This window comes from Pholcus phalangioides, unplaced genomic scaffold (genome assembly GCF_987345545.1).
Source record: "Pholcus phalangioides strain wild (caught in Gottingen) unplaced genomic scaffold, Ppha-v1.0 ptg000022l_1, whole genome shotgun sequence".
Taxonomy (NCBI): domain Eukaryota; kingdom Metazoa; phylum Arthropoda; class Arachnida; order Araneae; family Pholcidae; genus Pholcus; species Pholcus phalangioides.
In genome coordinates, this window is record NW_028301615.1 from 19,734,659 (window position 1) to 19,755,097 (window position 20,439).

Genomic DNA, 20,439 nt, shown 5'->3' on the forward strand with positions numbered 1-20,439 from the left:
TAGTACCAATTATTTACTTCACTCGTGCTTAGAAAAGTTGATGGCAGCACTATACATAACAAGAACATTCCAACATGTACTAATTTAGTTGATAAGGTTTTCGCGGCCATCATTTGATAAAAATTGTTTTTTCGGGTTCGAAGACCGTCGTCCATTTGAGTTGGTTCTCAATGTTTCCCCAACACTAGTGGTTGGCACCATCAGGAGAATTGATAAACTGGATCAAAGTCAAGTTTTCCGGAGTCTCAGGTTGTATTAATTTGTTAGAAGTTCCGCAGAGGAATATAAAATATTCTGTATTGCCCGGGTGACAATTATCTAGTTGTGACTCTGCTTTATAAAATGTATTAATCACAAAAACCGACCGTTTCAGGCACCAATGCCGATTTTCAAATAACCATGGCTACCCGGAACCTGTGATTTGTCAAGCCCTGCTCGAAGTTATTGTGTAAAAAAAAACGTGATTCATCCCGGGGGGGGGGGGGGAACCCAAACCCGGTGTCAAGACAACCCTCCCTCCCCATGTGGAGAAGCGATGGTTACAAAACTCATTCCATGTTGTTAGATCGAATTGACTAGACCGTAAAATAAAACAAGCGAACGTTTAAAACGAATTCAAAGTATGTAAATTAACAAATTTTTTTTTTATAAAAAGGAGCCATTTCTAACGTATTAATCCCGTGATGAGGTTGCTGAACTTCCCCGTGGCGCAATTGTCAAAACGTGTCAACAAATTTCGAAGGTATTGGTAGCAAATTTGTGAAGCATTTGTGATAAAAAAAAAAACCAGGAATAATTTAGATAATTTCAATACCTTCTTGTCATAACGTCACCATAAAAATCGGTTTTTTTTTTCAAGAGCAATGCAATCAATCGCACAATCAACTCCAACTCGAAAAACAAAGTAACGGGATAAAAAAAAGCAAAACAAACTTGAAAAAATATATAAATACAGTTTTATCAGACGTTGCATTATTAGTAGTAGTTGTTTTTTTTAAAGGATGTTGATTTTTTTTTTTAATTTTTCTATAGCTGCTTATTGAATAAATCAAAAAAATTATTATGGTTTTTAAAAAAAAATTTATAATATATTAAATTTCTGTTTCGATTTTTTTTTAAATATAAAAATTGAAGAGATTTTTTTTAAATTTAATATCTTTCGTGGTCAAGACCGTCTATACTAAATGTTTCTTGTTCGGCCGGATGCTATGTTTTCCCCATATGAATTTCAATGATGAATACATATATGCTTATTTGTGAAATTTATAAGATGATTCGTCGATGAGATTCCGATGAATAATTGAAATAATTGGTAAACAAACTAAATGTTTTTACAATTGCTTCCTGTATATTTTGTTTTGTTTCATGTCAGTAATTAACATTTGTAATGATCATTAAGATTTCAATGATATCAGCTATAATTATTAAGATAGCGATTAGCTTTAATGACTGTCGCATGAATAGCAAGACTATCTAACCATCGCAACGACAATAGAATCATGATTAAGAGCTGAACGCCAACTGGCGACATTTTAAAAATCGCCAATGGAAGTCCTCTCAGGACTGTCTTAAGAGCATCATGGGTTCCCGGGCCAAGTGATTTTTCCAGGCCATACCTGTTAAATTCTAGTAAATTTTAATCAGATTTCATTTTTATGAGGCCCCAAGCCGTGTCCGGGTAGGCCCATGCATTAAGACAGCACTGAGTCCACTACGTGGGTCCAAACACCCCCCTAAAACAAACTTCATGTCAGGTTCACTACATGTACACGCACATTCTAACATGTATCAATTTGTTAGAAGTTCTGCAGGGGAATATACATGAGGTGCATGTGTAGTTTAGTAGTTGGCGAGAAAAATGTTTGAAAGCATGAGAAACAGTTTGAAATCATTTAAACAATGTGGTAATACAAAAGCATATTATAACCATCGCCCTCTATGGGATGAAATCATTTAACAGTAAAAAAAAAGATGAGCAATCTACACAATATGAAGGAAATAATAATAGTCAGTAGAAAAAAAGTACTCCAATGGGTTATGGAAGAAGTATTCAAATGATCACCACGTGTATGAGAAATGGGAGGAATGAAAGAAAAGGGCAGCGCGTTAAGGGTTATGGAAGGAGTATTCAAACAATCACCACCTGTATCACAAATGGGAGGAAAGAAATAAAAGGGCAGCACATTAAGGAAAGCGTAGAAAATAAAGTTGCCTAGGGAGTCTCCGGATAAAGAGCTTTTATTATGAACAATCACCAGCCATTTTGGTGAATTTGATAAATTTTGCTCATATACAGTGAATCTATCACATTTGTAGGCCATTATGCACAATCATCAAAGATGGTAAATGTGATAAATGAGCCATTGTTGCATTTACATTATGTGAGTGAAGCTAACATTAAAAGACTAACAATGATTTCACATTTATTTAAGCACATGTATGCTTCACATTTATTTAAATTAGTTTTTATTGTAAACTCTGCATGTGGTACTGTAAAAGTATCACATAGCTCAGTGATTCCCAACATGGGCTTTAATGCCCCCTGGGGGGAGGGAACGGTAGAAGCTACGGGTATAACATTGGATCCTATGGGTTAGATTGTGTGGGGGGCGATGGGGCAAAAAAAGGTTGGGAAAGTATGACATAGCTGCTTCGTGCTCGAATTAAAATAATAGGGATCAACTAATACAGCAGGGCTGGACAAATCGCAAAAAAATCTAAGTGCTAGAAGAATTTTTTACTTGAAAAAAGGCCCAAATAATGTTTCTTTTCTATTTTTCAGGGCATATTGACCCTGGGGGGGGGGGGGAGGGGAATAAATGTAGCAAAATTCATCAAGATGATCACTATTACCAACATACAGGGTATCCTGTAAGCACTATAATACTGCCTTTATTTCATTAACTGTTCGTCGTAGAGGTATGATTACAGTTTAAAAAATGATCAAAATGCATTTAAAAATCACCCTATACCTGTTTTGAAAGTGGAAATGCAGTGTCTCACAAAATAAAAAAATTTAAATTTCTATACAGTCCCCCTGTCCTCTAACTTCCAATCAGAAAATTGTTGACCTGCATCTCCTGAGGCCAACAAAAAAAATTCTGTGTTTCTAAGCGCAATATTCACTAAGATATTTGAATTTAAAAATTTGAGAAAAGTTGCGGAAGAACAGCAAAAACTAATGGACAATACTTCGTTCTCTCCATTCATGCTGTTCTTTCCCAACTTTTCTCCAAATTTTAAATTAAAATATCTCTGCATTATCTGTGCTTATTCTCTTGGAAACGTGAATTTTTTTGTTGTACTCAGGAGATATAGGGCAACAACTTTGTAATTGGAAATTAGAGGATGGGGACCGTATAGAAATTCAATTGTTTTTTATTTTGTGACACATTGTATTTTTTTTTCCACTCTCAAAACTGGTACAGGATAATTTTTTAATGTATGTTGGGCATTTTTTTAAATTGGAATCATACCTCTACTACTACTATGAGATAAAGGCAGCATCAGCATTTACAGGACACACTGTATATTGAGTGTTGCATATAGACTCCAACACTGTTTTTGATTCTCCTAGACAACCTTCATATAGGCTATCTTTTTGATAACTTAAAAAGTTGCACAAATTCCATGTTCAATAATAAAAATGCATGTATCAGATACTTTTTTTAAATATGATCGCAAATGTAAATCATAAAAAAAATTCCATTGAAGGAAGAATTTAGATCATCTCGCATGGAAGAAAAAAATTGTCTACTAAGAATCGAGCTAAGAAGTGGGTGCAACCTCACTTCTTAACTACGGAAGGAAAATAATATTCTTATTTAAGAATGTGGTTGCAAAATTTCCTCTTGCTTCTCAACTAAAAATCAAATCCGAAGTTAAGAAGCAGATTCTTATTAAGAACCAGAAAGTGGTTCACCCCCAGTACTTAATTCCATGTTAAATCCTCCTATTACAGTAAAAACCTCTCTTTTGCAGGCACTGTTCGGGAAAAAAAATCTGTCCGTGAATGTGGGGTGACTGTTAATCTGGTGTTTAAAATGCATACTTTTATTATACAAGAGAAAATTATTATTTGTCCTTAAAAGAAAGGCGACCGTATCTGAGGGGTATCCATTAAGAGGGGGTTTTATTATACTTGCTTGAAATTCAATATTCCTGTGTACTATATCACCTTGTTGTAAGCAATTATATATTGCAAAATATGTGCCTGGTTTAAGTAACCTTCCTTTCAAGTTATGCAATAGAAGTTCTAGCTCGTGAAATACAAGTGCAGTTGATTTTCATTTACAAGTTGTTTTAGGAAATTATGGAACTGATCAAATTATTGGAATGTCACTTGAGTGAGCTGCTTAAGTGATATGGAACTGCACTGCGGGTCACTTGAGTTATCTGTAAATGTGCTGCTTGGTTCATTTTTAAGCGGAGCTATATAAGTTTAAGGTAGTGGGCAACATTAGATGAATCCAGGGGTCCCATTTGGCCAGCAGGCCATGCATTGTGCATGTATCCTGTAAATGCTATGCATTTGTGATTCTTGTTATTATTATAGCCTTTTCTCATGACAATTTTTGATTTAATTTTGTGCTTTTTATCACTTTTATTTCAGTTGATATTGAATCGTCATGGATACAAGTAAAACGAGCAGTATAAAATCGCTACTACTTCAGGCATGGAAGGAAAGGTGGTCGGATGTCATATGGGGAATCAGGATAAAGAGCGTCCTTCCGAGAGGTGTGAGTGGAGATGTCTATGATCTGGCAGACTGCATACTTCAACAAGCACTTGTAGGTCCAGGTCCCAATGAGTTGTTCTTGTCGTACTTGATGCATTGTTTGAGTTCAAGAGTTGTGTCTTACGGTGCAGTTTTATCCAGCATTGGTCGTTATCAGTGTTACAGTAAGGCTTACTGCATACTGAGTCTACTCGACTTACTCAAAACCATACAACCCAGAATTGGCTGTCATGGTAATGAGGAGGAATGCATAGATTTATGCAAGGCTGTGGTATGTGTGACATACTGGCTGTATTCGTGCATATATTTCTCAATCACAAAACTCACTGAGTTGAAACATAGCCCTGAACACATCCAGATTATAGAGAAATCGTATGAGATACTTGCACATTTTGGAAACAGCACATTCATCAAGTCATTACTCTATGTCGGGAAATTCGAAGATCCCAAGATGTATAATCAGATGATACAGAAGCATCAAGAATTGGAGAACAAAGTGAACCAACTTCCCAGCGTGAACGTTCCGAAAGATACCATCGAAACTGCCTTGCGACTTGTGAGTTCTGTCAACACCTTGCCATCTGTCTCACCTTCGGTAACCCTCAGTGGCCCACCCAAAAAAGATCTCCTCTGCAGTAGCTTGAACGCTATGGTCTCGATTGACGCCATTCTGAATCCAGCTAGTGATATTCTTGGTTTTATAGATCAGCTGCTTCTACTTAAAAAATTACAGAATTTGTCCTTGCCTGAGCTCTACTGTGAGATTATCAGGGCTTGCTTCATGGGGATAGTGGATGCTGCTGGGAGCACAGAGGATCTCAAATGGCCGGCTTTCACATTCTTGAAAGTTCCTCACATCTTGTTGAAGATACATTCCTTGCATGCGGAAAATGATGGCGAAGAAGGAGCTTTGGGCATCATCAAAGGGTTGGAACGACTACTGACATTTACACCGCTCTTAGATTTAACAGACATGAAGAGCAATTGTGATTGCTTGCAGTATTTGCTGAACCAGCTCTGTGAAGTTAAACTTGTGTCCAAAGAAGAGATGGCAGAATTCCTGGCTCGAAGGCAAAGCGAATCGTTCAAACAGCACTTACCAAGACCCGAGCAACAGAGCGGACCTGCTGGTGCTACCCTCATTTTGCGAGCGGAACCAACTGTCATAAGTATCTTGAAACTACTAGATTCCGACTATTCAAAAATCCAAGATGCCCTCCTTAGAGTCCTTTGTGACATGATATCCCGTAAAAACTTTGAGCTCATCCTCTCTGCTGCAGCAGCTACTGGCAAGCTTCGTTCTTTTTCCACAAAGCTGATCCAGTTCAACGAGTACAATAAAGAAATCACTGCAGAAAATGGGAAAGTGTCGCAAACCAATACTTTGCTATTCGACATAACATTCTTGATGCTGTGTCATATAGCTCAACATTATGGGATCGAAATAGTAACCTCAAATGCAGAGACGAAGGATTCGTTTTTCGTCACATGGGTTTCTGAATGCTTGGCAGAAGGGGGCAAATACAAATGCCCAGATACAATACTAGCTAGATCTGATCCAGCGAGTGTGGAGACGTTGCTGAACCATCTCCTCAATGCAGAACCAGATTTCAAGTCCAGCCAAGTGAAGTGGCACGAAACTTGCATAAATGCCCCTATGGCGATCAAAGAAATACTCTTAGCCTGGGAATATGGCGGACTATCCTCTGAAAAAGTGAAGATGATATTAGATTATGTCAAGAGCCAAATGTGTTGTCTACCTGTCTGCATATCGGCTTGGCTTTGTAACTACATCAATGTCCTCCATCATCAGGAACGGTTGAAACCTATGAATATGCTTCAACATTTCATGACTCCACTCTCTGTGGAATCAGCTCCATCTCCGGCAGAATCTCCAGCTTCTGGTAGTGGGAGGCAAACACCCCAACCTGCCCGGGGCGATCAAGGTAATCTCTATAAAGAGCGCTCCACATTGATGGCAAGCATAATAAAGAAAATGATGTATGACCTGCACCCACCGGCACAAGCAAAAACGAAAGGATTGCCCGTAATACCACACCGTCTGACAGTCAGCACACCCCTTGGAGACATCATGAATGAAATATTCCATGCTATTCATTGTCGTAAATGGCTTGATCTGAAGTCGAATCACTACCTGGAGACTCTTTTGTGCGTGGGAGGGGCAAGATGGCTGGCAGACACTCTGGTCCGTCACATCTTGAACTTTCAGTATGCCGAAGACATACATAGAGCAGTTGATCTGGTTTTTGGTATCTTTCATTTGGACATAGAACAGTGTGCGTTAGCGTTACTCCTGCATGTTGTCCCATTCTACTTGTACAGTGAAGCATATCAAGAAAAATTGGCAGAACCACATGGTTCAGCCCTTTCTCGCCTCACAGTGATGACAACATTTGCAGCATTGCAATCACGGCAGAGTTCTGCTGTCACAGGAAGGAAACTGGGTTCAAAGAGGAGTCCTCCGGAATTCGATATTGATGGAACATGGGATCCTAACGATCATAGCAGAGCAGCCAAGATGAGACGAGTAAGCGATGTAGAACATCTAGAAGACACTCCTTTTGCCCTTCAGTCTGCAAGCGATGAGCATCTACGTAGTATAATCTCAAATCCTATCAACAAAGCTGTTGCAGAGCTTATGCGAAACCTCATGGTTATAGCTTCCGACCCAAACGTCAGTGCTAGGTCATTGTTCGCCATACATTTCCTCGAACAAGTAGTGCTCTGCGCAAAAGATCAAGCTTTATCCGTGCTGCAGTTCATGCCTTTCGGACTGGTTGGACAACTCATAAAAATGTTTCCGGAAGATTTCAGTCACGAACTAGTTCTAGCTGTTAGCAGCATGGACAGCTCTAGAGCGAGAAAACTTGCAGCTCTTAGCTTGTGTCAGTTGTCCATTGCTCATAATGTTATAGGAAAGTAATTTTGGCACATTATTCAGCCATTAGTGAATTTTTAGTTACTTTTTTTGTAACCTTTATCCTCCATCATGTAATGTTTTACGGCAGGGGCGCACAACCTCCGAAACACAAAAAAAAAACCAATTATAGAGATAGATGGCTTTTTCTCAGCCAAATATATCGAGGAAACACATATTTTCTGAATTTTATGCTGAGGTGAACTCGGAAAGAAAAGTCATTGTCTCTGCCAGGACAAGATTAGGGAAATAGCATGCTTGCCCATGGGCAGAGATTGTGCCCCCCTCAGCAATAATGACCGTGCCCTCCCCGAGACTTTCAAGTCTATCTCCGCTTGTGTGCTTGCCCGGAATGCAAGAGGGCCTTGGTTTGGGTCCCGGCAGACAAGATGACTTTTCTTTGTTTGACTTGACATAAAATTTAGAAAATATGTGTTTCCTTGATAAAAAGAGTTATCAGTTTTTGTGGCCTAAATGCGCTATCTAAAGATGTGAGGCAAGAAAAATACTCTCATTCTCCGAGAATGTATTTTGAGAACATATCTGCTGGATGTAAAGATTGGAGAATAATCGTGCAAGAATATATTTTTTCTTTTAGATAATGAAAAAATAATAATTTTGTTTATTTTTATGGAATATAATTTGGTTTTCATTGCCTGGAACATTTAAAACAAAACAATTTTTAATTATCAAAATCACCTCATAATGACAACTTTTAGTTAGAGAATATTCTCTCGATCATGGTCAGAATTTATAAAGATTTTGGAAACCTTCAAAGATTAAAACCTTAATTTTTTTTTAAAATTAGATAAATATTCAGAAATATGTTCAAAAAGAGAAAGAGAAAAAAAATAGAATTAAAGTTGATTGGCAAATGAAACTATTGTTATGATCACCTTCATTCTAAGAAGATACAGAACTGTTACGATTTGTAATAGTTTTTTTTTTCAATGAATATCGCTGGTATTTCTTTGGAAGTTGTTCAATTGAGCCATGTTGGTTTTGATAAAGTTCATACCTTTCGCTCTGCTATGCCGCCTTCCAGGCTTTTTTCACCCACTACTGTGGTGGACGTCTTCAGTGCAGTTTTTGACAAGCGAGGAGACAACGAGACCTCAAATACAAATACAATGCCACAACAGGCAAAATGCCCAACGAGGTGGCTGATAAACCTCCTTGGATGATGCTTTTGCTGGAGATATGGAAGGATCAACCTTGTCGTTGTGTCATCCAGCAAGTGACGTGGTGGCTTCTGATTGGGTGGGTGGAGATTAGTCTTCAAATTTGAATGGGGGAGGGGGGGGGGCGTCAAAATTCAGGAGGTGATTTTCTAACCATCCTGATCTTGTTATTTCAGATTGTCAGGTACCATATCTTGCTCAAGTGCAGCCCTTCTTCCTTCCTGTTGAAACTAACTTTGTGCTTAACGATCTTCTATAGCTTTGGGAGGAGAAATATGTTTCTGAAGAGAGGATATATCTTGTGTCTTGGAAGTGAATGTTATGACTCTTTGAGAAGGCATGTTCAGTGACAGCAGATATTTCTGTTTGTCCCAGGCGACAGTGGTGTTGATGCAACTTTATTGAGTGCAAAGTGGTGCTGATGTAGACAGATCCACATAAACATGGAATCCCTCGACATCACGACATAGTTGATTCTTCTGTGTCTTCAGCAAAAGCATCAGTAGATAATGGTCATCCAAGGAGGTTGTTTCATCTCCCTGCTTGTCGAAAACTGCACTGAAGTTGTCCACTGCAGTAATGGACGAAACAACTGCTTCAAAGAAGCCTGGAACACAGCATAACAGCCTGGAAGGTGTCAAGTTTATCATGAACACCTGCCTTCTATTTTCATGTTGGGTTTGCTTTCTTACATTCTTTTACATACAGCTCCAAAAATGATTTTCATTTTCAGGAGTGAAGTTGATGGAAGCTTTTCAAGCTTTCTTGATAAAAAAAATGCTTTGACAACTTTACTGATTAGAATTCAATTTTAAAGTTTTCGGGTTTTTTGGCCATTTTGATGTATAGTTTGTCTTTCGAAGTTTTTGTTTAACTATACTGATTGTCAGTCAGTTTGGAAAATTCTAATACACTTCACAATTAGACAGCAAATCATGAATATTTTAGATTTGCGACAAAAATATATCTATCAAAAATGCAAGATTAGCAACTACTATTGTGAATAATTAGTCAGTGTCTATTGAGAACAGTGTTGTTCAACTTAAATGTTTTGTTCATTCGCTTTTGCTGGCAGAAAAATCAAAGATATGTTTTTTTACAAATCTAATCGGGTTACTATTTTTTTCCCTTAATTTATTCCCAAGCACATTTTTTAGATCTTAATACAAAAGTCAGATTCTTAAGATTGAAATGGCCTCAAGAATATTTCTCCAAAAGATTGTTATTCGAGAATTTCACATCTCTATTCAAACTATTGTGAATAATTATAATCAGACTGCCTATTGAGCAATTCTGTGCTAAAGAATGGAAATGCTGGACTTATATTTTCTGCAAACCACATAAGTATATAACCGTACAAAAAATTTAACTTTTAATAATTTACCATTCATTTTTTAACTTATTATTTTTGACATTCATTTACTTTCTTAAGATGTTTTTATTTTTCCCCTTCCAGGAAATATTCTCCAAAAGATTACCAAAAATTTTACATCTGTAGTGCTATCTCTTATCTGGCATGTAGGTATGAAAAGGTTGTGCGCTGCTGCTCTATCACTTCTATTGTCTTGGTGGTTCCCCCCAGTGTATACATTGAAATATGAAGTAAATCAACTTGCTTTAAAGTGGTATCATTTTCATTACGTTTACATACCAAAAATATGAAGCAATTCCCAATATACGATTTACCCTTTCTTCATTGTTTCTGAATACAACGAAATAAATTTTGCCACCAGCATGCTCCCTGGAACATTTCAAAACATTATCTGGTGTTCCTATTGTCCTGCAGATAACCCTAGCATAAAACATTGAATCTGGAGATAAATATTAATGGTACACCAGGAATTCACATGGGAAATTAGAGTTTAAAACTCTTAAGAATTTTCAGCAGACTGCTCTATATTTCTTCCCTTACGAAGGGGAAAATAATCCAGTGCTACAATATTACGTGTTTAAACTGAGGCTATATTGAACCAGGAGCAGATTCAGAACAATGTATCAGGAGAGGCAATTTATTGTGCAAGTTCATTTGAATCGTCCTTTATTTCACGAAATGGGCTAATTTTTTTGACACTTGGTTCATCCAGTGCTGTCATAATGCATGGGGGCCCTCAGAAAAATTAGTTGAACTTTTTGAGAATTTGCCAGGTAGAGTGCCAATGAAATCACTTGGGCCGGGGATTATCCTCCATCTGGTTATTATATATTTAAGCACATGCCAAGAGATAATTTCTCAAGAATTTTTTAATCTAAAATAATCCACTTGGCAAAGTTTAAACCATTGAGGTCAGAAATCGTACAATGCCAAACAAAATTAACCAACACAAGAAATTGAACAAAACCAGCCATTGAAACACAGAGCCTGCTTTATTAATTACACAAACTGAAAATGAAACATCTATTTCGTAACTTTAGTAGCGATCTGTTGAGCCTTCAACACCTTGGCTACAATTTTCTGTTCTTCGATAAGAAAGGCTCTGATGATGCGACTCCTGACGCACTTCCCACATCTGGAACCTCCATAGGTTCTGGTGACCGTCTTCAGACGTTTAGACAATGCAGCGAGCCTCCTCGGTCTGGCATGAACGATTCCCCGCAGCCTCAACTTGCAATCACCGCATTTCGGTACCTTACCAGGTTTCTTGGGATACAGGTAGACCAGCTTTCCACCAGGAGTTTTAGAAATTCTCGTTCGATTTGAAGATGTATTGTATGAGAGGCGTCGCCTGTACGTCAATCGCTGCACCATGTTCTAAAAATAATTAAAAACAACCATTAGGCAAAATTAATCAGCATGAAAATTTTTCTTTGAATAAAGACATGGAAAATACAGACATCAATATAATTTTTACTAGGTGAAAAACCAATGCACTAGCTGCACAATTTTGATCATCAAAAGTTGGCAGACTAAGCCATGTTGACATAAGCATAAAGCAGGGTGCACACACAGGCACGATAATTCAACTGATGCAGCATAGAGCTTGACACGGATTGGTTAACCCTAGAATGATACCCAAGAAACTGATGTTTAATAACATCTATATAAAACTAGACGTATAGGTACCATTCTAGGATTAAAACATCTGAAATTCAGGTTTATAACCAATCCATGTAAAGTTGCTTGCACTATTGCATTGGTGTCCAAACCAGGGCTTTACAAATCGATAAAAATATATAGGCACCAATCAAGCACAACTCTTTTAGCTGAACTAGTTACCACATCAAAAACTTTGGGTGCTAATGTCAATTTTCAGGTTGCCATGGCGACCTCAGATTTTCATGAAGCCCTGAGATAAGCACAAGTCGAGAACAGCATTATTGCTCATATTTTGGCAATATTTTGATATGCCAACAGCTTAGATCTGGTGATCATAGATGTCACAACATTGTCTCCTGCCTGTTGTTTAAAAATTGCTCAAAAAAAAAAACCAATTATATTACGAGACAATCATTTGAATTCAGTGAATTACATGTTGGAACAGAAACCTTTCTTTTCCCCCCCCCCCAAATTATGTACCTGGAAGCAACCTGAAATGTTGGTGCCCACATGGGTAACCTGTTTCCAATAATCTTGCTAGAGAGAACTGAAAGACACCCACACTATCACACAAGGTGATTTCATGACACTGTCCTATAGGAACACACACGCCTCCTGAGATTTATCAAAATGACACCACCAGCAAATGCCTTATTGTATGTCCGCTATTCTGTGTGTTCCAAAACACTATCACATGAAATCTCACCATCTCGTAACAGCAATTAAACTAATGGCAACAATTTTTTAAAAACGGCAACACTTATTTTTATATATTGCCAAGAGATATACCATGAATGGCATCGGAAGGGTACCTGCAGCACCATACATTTTGACTGCATCTAGTGCCAGAGTTTCTGGTGCTACTGGTACCGTCAGAGCGCATTTTATGGGGGTTTTTTACCGTACCAATCACTTTTCAATGCATAAAAATTAGTGTTCTCATTTGAATTTTGTGCGGTGGGAAAGTTTTTTGTTTCATCCACTCATTTTCGAGCGTCAAGATCTGAAACAGCTATATCTCAAATTTCATAAATGATTTTCACTGCAGCTAGGGTCTTGCACATTAGAAAACTCACACTGTACATCGGAATACAATGGTTCTGGTAGTTTCTGTCTGAGCACCAATACCTTCACAATATAGCCATGTGGTCATTCGCTGCACCAATTGCGCTATTCAGAATCTTACCTCTTCACATAAACGAGATTGCCAAATGGTAATCATTAATAAACGAAATTCTCACTGTACCACTAAAAACAAAATTACACGGATCAAATTTATGGATAGGCATTTATCTCAATATGGACACGTTTTCCACTTGGGGTGATGAGAGGCGTTCGCGTCCCTGTGCTGAACTTTGAAAAATTCGACTTATAAAAGTAAACCCGGGCAGCTATTATGATAATGTAAACAATAACTTCAAAATCTCACCACTTTGTGTTAACGCATTATAGCATAAGCAACCGATCAAATTAATGAAATGTAGCGTTGTGTGGGTTCGGACCCGCGTTTAGGCTTACTTAGCTACACGCATTTCTTTACCATATAATCTTAATAGAAATAATTAAATGTGAAATTTAACTATAATGATTATTACTAACCTTTCTTTGAGAGGAATTTCAATCCTTCAAATTTACAAAATTACACACAAATTGTCTCTTCTTTTCTTTTATTTCTACTTATCCACACAACTTGTACGCGTGGTCGCAAACCCCAGTAAATTTGGAACGCTGATAGTGATGATGATGGTAACTCTCGCCAGGCGCGAGTGTTTTAAAATCGCTTTCTAAGGTTTGACCAATAGGATTAGATCTCTTAAAATACAACGAGTGGATATCTTATCAAACAAACAAGTGATTCGCCGCAGCTACTTTTAGATGATTTTGTTACAAAAAATAAAATTCGAATTTTCGCCACACTTTTTCAAATTTTAGTGAATAAATATGTACGAATAAAGGAGAAATTTTGAATATTTTTTCAAAATTATCATTTGTCATGTTTTACGGATAAAATATTGTCAGTACACTATTTATGCTGCCATCTGATGACAGATATAAATTCCAGGGAGCTCTCAAGATATAGAAATAGATGGCAGCACGAGTATCAATTTTCATACATATCTTTATTGCAAGATATACGGAAGACTGGATGTTGTGAAGATATTTATTATCTGAGATGTTAATTTTTTTTTCTTTTTCTTTTTTATGGAAGGACAAACTCATCTCTGCCTCTACCGGGACCCTCGATTGCCGGACGAGTGCCCTGACCACTAAGCTACAGAGGAGATAGAGATTTCCCTTCGCTAGAGCGTATATATGTGCCGAACGGAACCGTGCAATGGACGGTGAACCGATCAGCCAATCGCTCATGGACGACGAGCCACCAGATAGCAATATATATGATCAGTTCACCGTCCATTGCACGGTTCCGTTCGGCACATATACGCTGTAGCGAAGGAAAATCTCTATCTCCTCTGTAGCTTAGTGGTCAGGACACTCGTCCGGCAATCGAATGACCCGTGTTCGACTCCCGGTAGAGGCAGAGATGAGTTTTTCCTTCCTTAAAAAAAAAAAAATTAACATCTCAAATAATAAATATCTTCACAACATCCAGTCTTTCGTATATCTTGTATTAACAAGTGAAGAGCGACATTCATGTCATATATCTTTATTTCGTGATAAGGAAAATGAATATTCAATCAGAATTTGTAGGACAAAGGAACATAATTTTGTAAAAAAAAGTTGACATGGTAAAAATTTCCAGAAAGAACAATGTGTTGACGTGTCGTAAAACGCGCTTATTATTTGTTTTACATGTTTATATACAGGGTGGTCATAAAATAACTTTGCCGACATCCGAGCCCCTATAGCGACCTCAAAAATCAACTAATGCGAATGAAATTCGAGATATACAGTCAAACCTCGTTAGTGGGTCACCCGGTTAACACGTCATTCCGCTTACCGGGTCACTTTTTGGAAGTCCCAATTGTCCTCAGGCAGGAATTGGCACAGCTATGGCTTACTCCGTTTAACCAGTCACTCCACTTACTAAGTAATATTTTTTCTCTCCCAAGAGTGACTCATTAACGAGGTTTCACTGTATATAAATGTTTCCGATTATGTTTTCGAGAATGAGAAGAGAAACAGAACTCTAGCTCCAGCGTTACGTTTGCAGCAACAAAATTTCGAAAAATTCAAATAGAAACATTATCACGTTTATCCATTGCAAAATGATCAGCGCATCAGAAAAAAAAACGTAAATGGCGTTGAAACCGTACCTATAGCCTAGGGGTTCAACCTTTTTTGACTCGATGAGCCCTTCCTGGTATATAATTCCTATGGCGGAGCTCCGTAGGCTTCTACTTGTTATTTAAACATCAAAAAGTAACAGATTTTTTTTTTATTTAACAATATTCATAATTATTTTTATCAAATTTACTGTTTTTTGTTTATTTTCCTCGAGTGGCCGCGGAGCCCCCGTGGAGTGCACACGGAGCCTCAAGGGCTCCACGGAGCATCGGTTGAAAGGTGTTGGAACCCTACTGCAAGATGCGGAGGCCATGGGTTGCCGTGCTGGCTGTGCCCGGACGGGAATCGTGTGTTTAGATGGCCCTGGGTGTCCCGTAAAGTACACGTAAATTCTGCAATCCAAGAATCCTCACTTTTACTGGATAAAAAATTTCCAAAAAACTAATCAAGAGGTTTGATTACAACCATCACCGTACCGAAGAAAACCTCCCGTATAAAAACTCTGACATATTCTTTCACAGAAATAATCATGATGCTAACTATATTGTGAATCATGGAGTGTTCATACGAGTTGTCGGTGAACACCTTCTGAATGCGAAATCAAGCGCATATCGTCAATGGTTTATGTGAGCACTATGACCTCCCCCTCCCAAGGGAGTAAATAACACTATAAATTCATTATAGAGGAGGCTCACCAAATATCTCAGTCCAGTAAGTCTGACTTTATCTAGATTGTGGAGGGAGGGTGATCACCGAGATTCTCGCGGGGGAAAATGCGCTCTGATTTTTGTTTTTCCTAGATTAGTAGGCGCATTCTTTTTTATTTCACCTGCACAGACCTGTTTCTGTGCTCACAGAATTTTGATATCTCGATATCTACGCGATATGAGGAAATAAAATGCTACATTATACAATATAGGGAATTTTTCGCTGCTCAACAAAACATTCACTGTACAGGGAGGAATTCTCAGTCATTTTCAGACTCCAAACGTCCATACTTATCCAATCAGGAAAAAATGGTGCCTTTCTTTGTTACTTTTGTCCATAACCTATGAACGGGTAAAAATTAAATTTTGTCAGTAAAAATGTGTCTTCTGGAAAATATTGAAAATAAGTGAATATAAAAACATTGAAATGATGTTATATATATATATATATATATATATGTATAAAATATTAAAAATAAGCCTAAGTATATAAATACTGTATATTTATCATATTGCATGTAAAACGTTATTGAACTGTAACTACTGCTGTCACCTGTCAAATAAAAAATACATATTTTGTGATTCTCCGATTGAAATTGCGATGACCGGTTTTTGATTATGACATGATATTGATAAATATTTTTTGAGTAACACTATCAGTTGAATTGTCAAGTTTGCTTAAAAAGTTTAATAGTTGCTGTTTCTATGTGGTAAAGTAACATTAATAAGATGCGGTTTCGATTCTAGTTTATATACCTTTCGATTATCATTAAAGAAATTTATGCGCATCTTACTAATGCTTGTTTACCACACACAAACATCAACTGTTAAAATTTCTAAGCAAACTTAGCAATTTAATTGATATTATTTCTCAAAAAATATTTATCAATATCATTCACTTTTTCTATACGGAGCACTAATGAAAACCGGTCGTCTCAATTTCAATCGAAGAACCACAACAGTTGTATTTTATATTTGATAGGTATCAGTAGTAGTTTTAGTTCAGAGATGTTTCTTACATATAATATACAGGGTGTCCCATCAAGACCACCCAAACTCTGCACAGATAGATTACTTGCTTGGAATACATAAAAAATGCCCAGATAACTGCACTTGTACGACCCATAGTTTTCGAGAAAAATGCGAAAGAAAAGTATGACGTCATATCCGGTGCTATATCAAATGACAGCTTGACGTCATTCCACTGCACACGCATGCATGCGACGATATGCGCAGTGGACATTTTGAACATCTTTTTTTGTTAACATATGCAAATACCGATATGTTCGTGTTTCCAATAAAGTGTTTTTTTCTTGCACCGGATATGACTTCATACTTCTTATTGACGCGCATTTTTCTCGAAAACTATGGGTCGTATACGTACAGTTCTTTGGGCATTTTTTATGTATTCCAAGCGAGGAATTTGGCTGTGCTTGATGGGACACCCTGTATATTCAGGATGACTACTCGATTCCCCATTGCCGCATTTTACTGGCAAACCGTTTATTCTAGAGTCATACTTCCAACTAGAAAAAGTATCCAAATAACGCGTAGAACTCAGATACGTCAGGCATGTTGCAGAGGGTTATATAGTTATCAAAATAAAAAAAAACAGTTTTTTATACGAACTCATTGTTCTCAAAAATTCAATTAGAAACTTGTTACCCTGTCGCTCCTGAATCCAAAAAAAACCCCCACTTTTCTAAGTTCAATATTCGCAGAGATATTTTTGAATTCAAAAATCGAAGGGGAAAGTTGGGGAAAAACAGCATAAACACTAACGAACAACGCTTCTTTCCCTGATTTATGCTGTTCTTTCAATCTGCTGATTTTTTTTAAGAGACACCATCTCGTCACAACTCAACATAAAGACCAGCTTTGCGAGTATTAGTAACTTAATAACAAGAAACTTCTTTTTTGAAAAGCTCTACGGGTTGCGGGTATTTTAAAAGGTTCCGTGGCGTTTGATCATGCAGAACTACAAAAAAATTGCGTTGAATCCCAAGGTTTCGCGGATACCAGTTGGAAACATATAGAGCGAGTGAGCAGGTTGGTGAGTGACCAGGAGAGTGACTTAGAGATTGTGCGAGCATAGAAGTAACTAAAAGAGGTTACAGCTTCTTTTGCCGTTGTTGCTTGGTTCAGGGAATAGTTGAAATAATTCGAGTTTCTTCAAAATCAATAGACCCAGATTCGCCCATCCTTTGGGAAACACTTCGATATCTTGCAAAAGATGTGAGGCAGGGTAAATCTGGTCATGTCATGTCAAGACCAAAAGCGTGACCTGTGACCAGGGTCTTCGGGGCCGGGGGTGCTCTAGATGTTCGAGCACCTACAGTATATTGCAGAACCAGTGGCGGATTAAAGTCGGTTGAGGCCCGGGCGCAAAAAAAAAAAAAATACTGGGTCCTTTAGAAGTCGGGAACCCAGGCGCTCCCCCGGTGCGCCCTCTGTTAAATCCACCTCTATGTATCACAGGGCAGAGCACCCACGGAATTGATTCAGAAATAAAAATTTCCTATGTAGATTTCTGATTTTTTTTGGAAATATCGAACGCAGGAAAAAAAAAATTGAAAGGAAAAACTGCGTGTTTCCTCCTAGGCATCTTGAATCTTGCTGGAGCCTCTACCAACATAATTTATAAAGCCTTTAGGTGCCAGTAAAGGAGAAACATACTGTACATTACTGTAGAGCTTCCACCCTTCTTTCTCACAATTTTTGCTTGTGTCAAGGAAACCTGTTTTGCCTAAGCTTTAGGCCCTAAGGGATAGAGGGTATCCAGATACAGATGTTTTGATATAGCGTCAGAACCCGGGGAGGGCTGCTGCTGCTTGAGCACCCCCACAATGTTTTGCAGTAAACAAAAACCCTCTTGCTGATTGTAAAAAAAAAGCTAACAAAACATAAAAAAATATTTTTTCTTCACCATATATATGTTGTTTTGTCGTCTTGCTCTACGTATCCAGTGATAAAAAGAATGACTTTGAGACAGGGACCTATTTACAGGATCGAGGGCCAAGCGGGCAATGGCCAGGTTAGTGAATCTGGGGAATGAGTGGGCAAGAAAATTAAACTGGAATGAGGGAATGGCGGCAAAATTTATGTTGCCCAGCGGCGGGAAAACCCTAAATCCACCTCTTTGTATGCAAAGTGGTCAGCTATAGCCAAAATCGCTCTCTAGCAGGCCCGTAGACAGAAATTTCGTTCGGAGGGAGACTACTTGCATTTCGGGGGGGGGGGGAGACGAAAGTGATATATAATGATAGATTGGGCCATCTTTTCCCCCCTTTTTAAGCATTTTCTTACATTTCGGAGGGGGGAAGGACCAGAAACCCCCAAGTCCCCCCCCCATTCTCGCTACGTCCTTGCTCCCTAGGTCACTCACTATTTTTTGTCACTCCCATGCTCACACACTTTCTGCATTACTCTTTTTGTCACTCCCATACTCACACACTTTCTGGATTACTCTTTTATTGTCACTCCCATGCGCACACACTTTCTAGATCATTCTTTTTGTCACTCACTGACCTGTTCCCTCGCTCTCTCTCTGATTATTCGCTTGCTTGCACGCTATTTTGATCAATCACATGCTTGCAAACTTTTTGGTCATGCACTGACTTATTGATCTTTAGGTCACTCATTTTTTCACTCACATGCTTGCAAGCTCTCCGGTCATTCGTTTGGGCATTCACTGACGTAATCTTTCGCCTGAAATAGACGGATTTATGGTTTTACCTCCTTGGGCTATACAAATTTTGCCGCCCTTCTCCCATTCTAGTAATTTTCTTGACCAATCATTCCTCAAATTTGCAGCCCTGGGCTATAGCCCCCGCTTAAACACAACGTTCATACATTCATGTTTATAAAGACATGAATGAAACAAAAGGCTATGAAATATAGTTAAAATTCAATACGATCTTAATCTCGTGGATATTACACGTGGGCATCCACGGCCTTTAAGACTCTCAAAGCCCTCCTAGATTCTCCCCAAAAATGCCTTTGATTGAATGCTCAATTGTCTGAGGATCAGCATAAATGATGGGTTTTTTTTCTTGTTTTCGGCGAGCCCTAGAGGAGAAGAAAAATTGTTTTTGGGGAACAAAATTTCGGAACACACCCATTGGATTACAACTGTTTCTTGTTTCTGTTCCACGGAACGAATTATGCAACGGAAAAAGAAATAGAATCTGGACATTGTGTATCATGTATATGTATGCATCATGTACCAAAGAAAGAAGGTTCCTTGAATGATTGGGCGGGGTTTCTTAGGCACATCTCTGAATTTAGCTTATAGGTAATCCCTTATCACAATCAACTGATAGATGCCTGAGGTTCCCTTTCACCCCCCACCATTTCTTCCACACAACGTCTTTGTACACATAATCAAGTAATTAGGGAGTGCTCGGTGACGTCAAGATGAAATTCTCAGGGACAGCCATCATCTCGAAGAAAAGCAAAAAAAAAAAAGAAATATTTCCTGATCGATAATGAATCAAATGATTAGAATATAATGACGCCAGGAATGTAGAGGAATAAATTTTGTTTTGATTAGAAAAGGGGGGTGAATAAGTAATAAATGATATGCAAATTTTGTT

General features: G+C 38.1%; 3 protein-coding genes across 3 annotated transcripts in view; 1 reads left to right on the forward strand and 2 right to left on the reverse strand.

Moving 5' to 3' along the window:
- Ankle2 (ankyrin repeat and LEM domain-containing protein 2) overlaps nucleotides 1-953 on the reverse strand; it is a 30,663-nt gene extending 29,710 nt beyond the window's left edge. Inside the window, exon 1 of the mRNA XM_089249569.1 lies at nucleotides 815-953. The gene's annotated coding sequence lies outside the window, so the exon portion shown is untranslated. The remainder of the gene's footprint in view (nucleotides 1-814) is intronic.
- Nucleotides 954-1,170: 217 nt separating this feature from the next.
- On the forward strand, nucleotides 1,171-8,547 carry MED24 (mediator complex subunit 24). The gene is made up of 2 exons (XM_089249240.1): nucleotides 1,171-1,312; nucleotides 4,613-8,547. Exon 2 carries the CDS (start codon nucleotides 4,629-4,631, stop codon nucleotides 7,680-7,682), a length of 3,054 nt encoding a protein of 1,017 aa, XP_089105366.1. The 5' UTR covers nucleotides 1,171-1,312; nucleotides 4,613-4,628; the 3' UTR covers nucleotides 7,683-8,547.
- A 2,655-nt stretch (nucleotides 8,548-11,202) lies between these two features.
- Nucleotides 11,203-13,621, reverse strand: LOC149069962 (large ribosomal subunit protein eL34-like). The gene is made up of 2 exons (XM_089249241.1): nucleotides 13,491-13,621; nucleotides 11,203-11,606 (listed from the first exon to the last, which is right to left on the reverse strand). The coding sequence occupies exon 2, from the start codon at nucleotides 11,601-11,603 to the stop codon at nucleotides 11,253-11,255; it is 351 nt and encodes a 116-aa protein (XP_089105367.1). The 5' UTR covers nucleotides 11,604-11,606; nucleotides 13,491-13,621; the 3' UTR covers nucleotides 11,203-11,252.
- Nucleotides 13,622-20,439: the final 6,818 nt, after the last annotated feature.

Excerpts from the sequence above, each read along its gene's own strand:
- MED24 (XM_089249240.1), top strand. The coding sequence starts at position 4,629 with ATGGATACAAGTAAAACGAGCAGTATAAAATCGCTACTACTTCAGGCA.
- LOC149069962 (XM_089249241.1), bottom strand. The coding sequence starts at position 11,603 with ATGGTGCAGCGATTGACGTACAGGCGACGCCTCTCATACAATACATCT.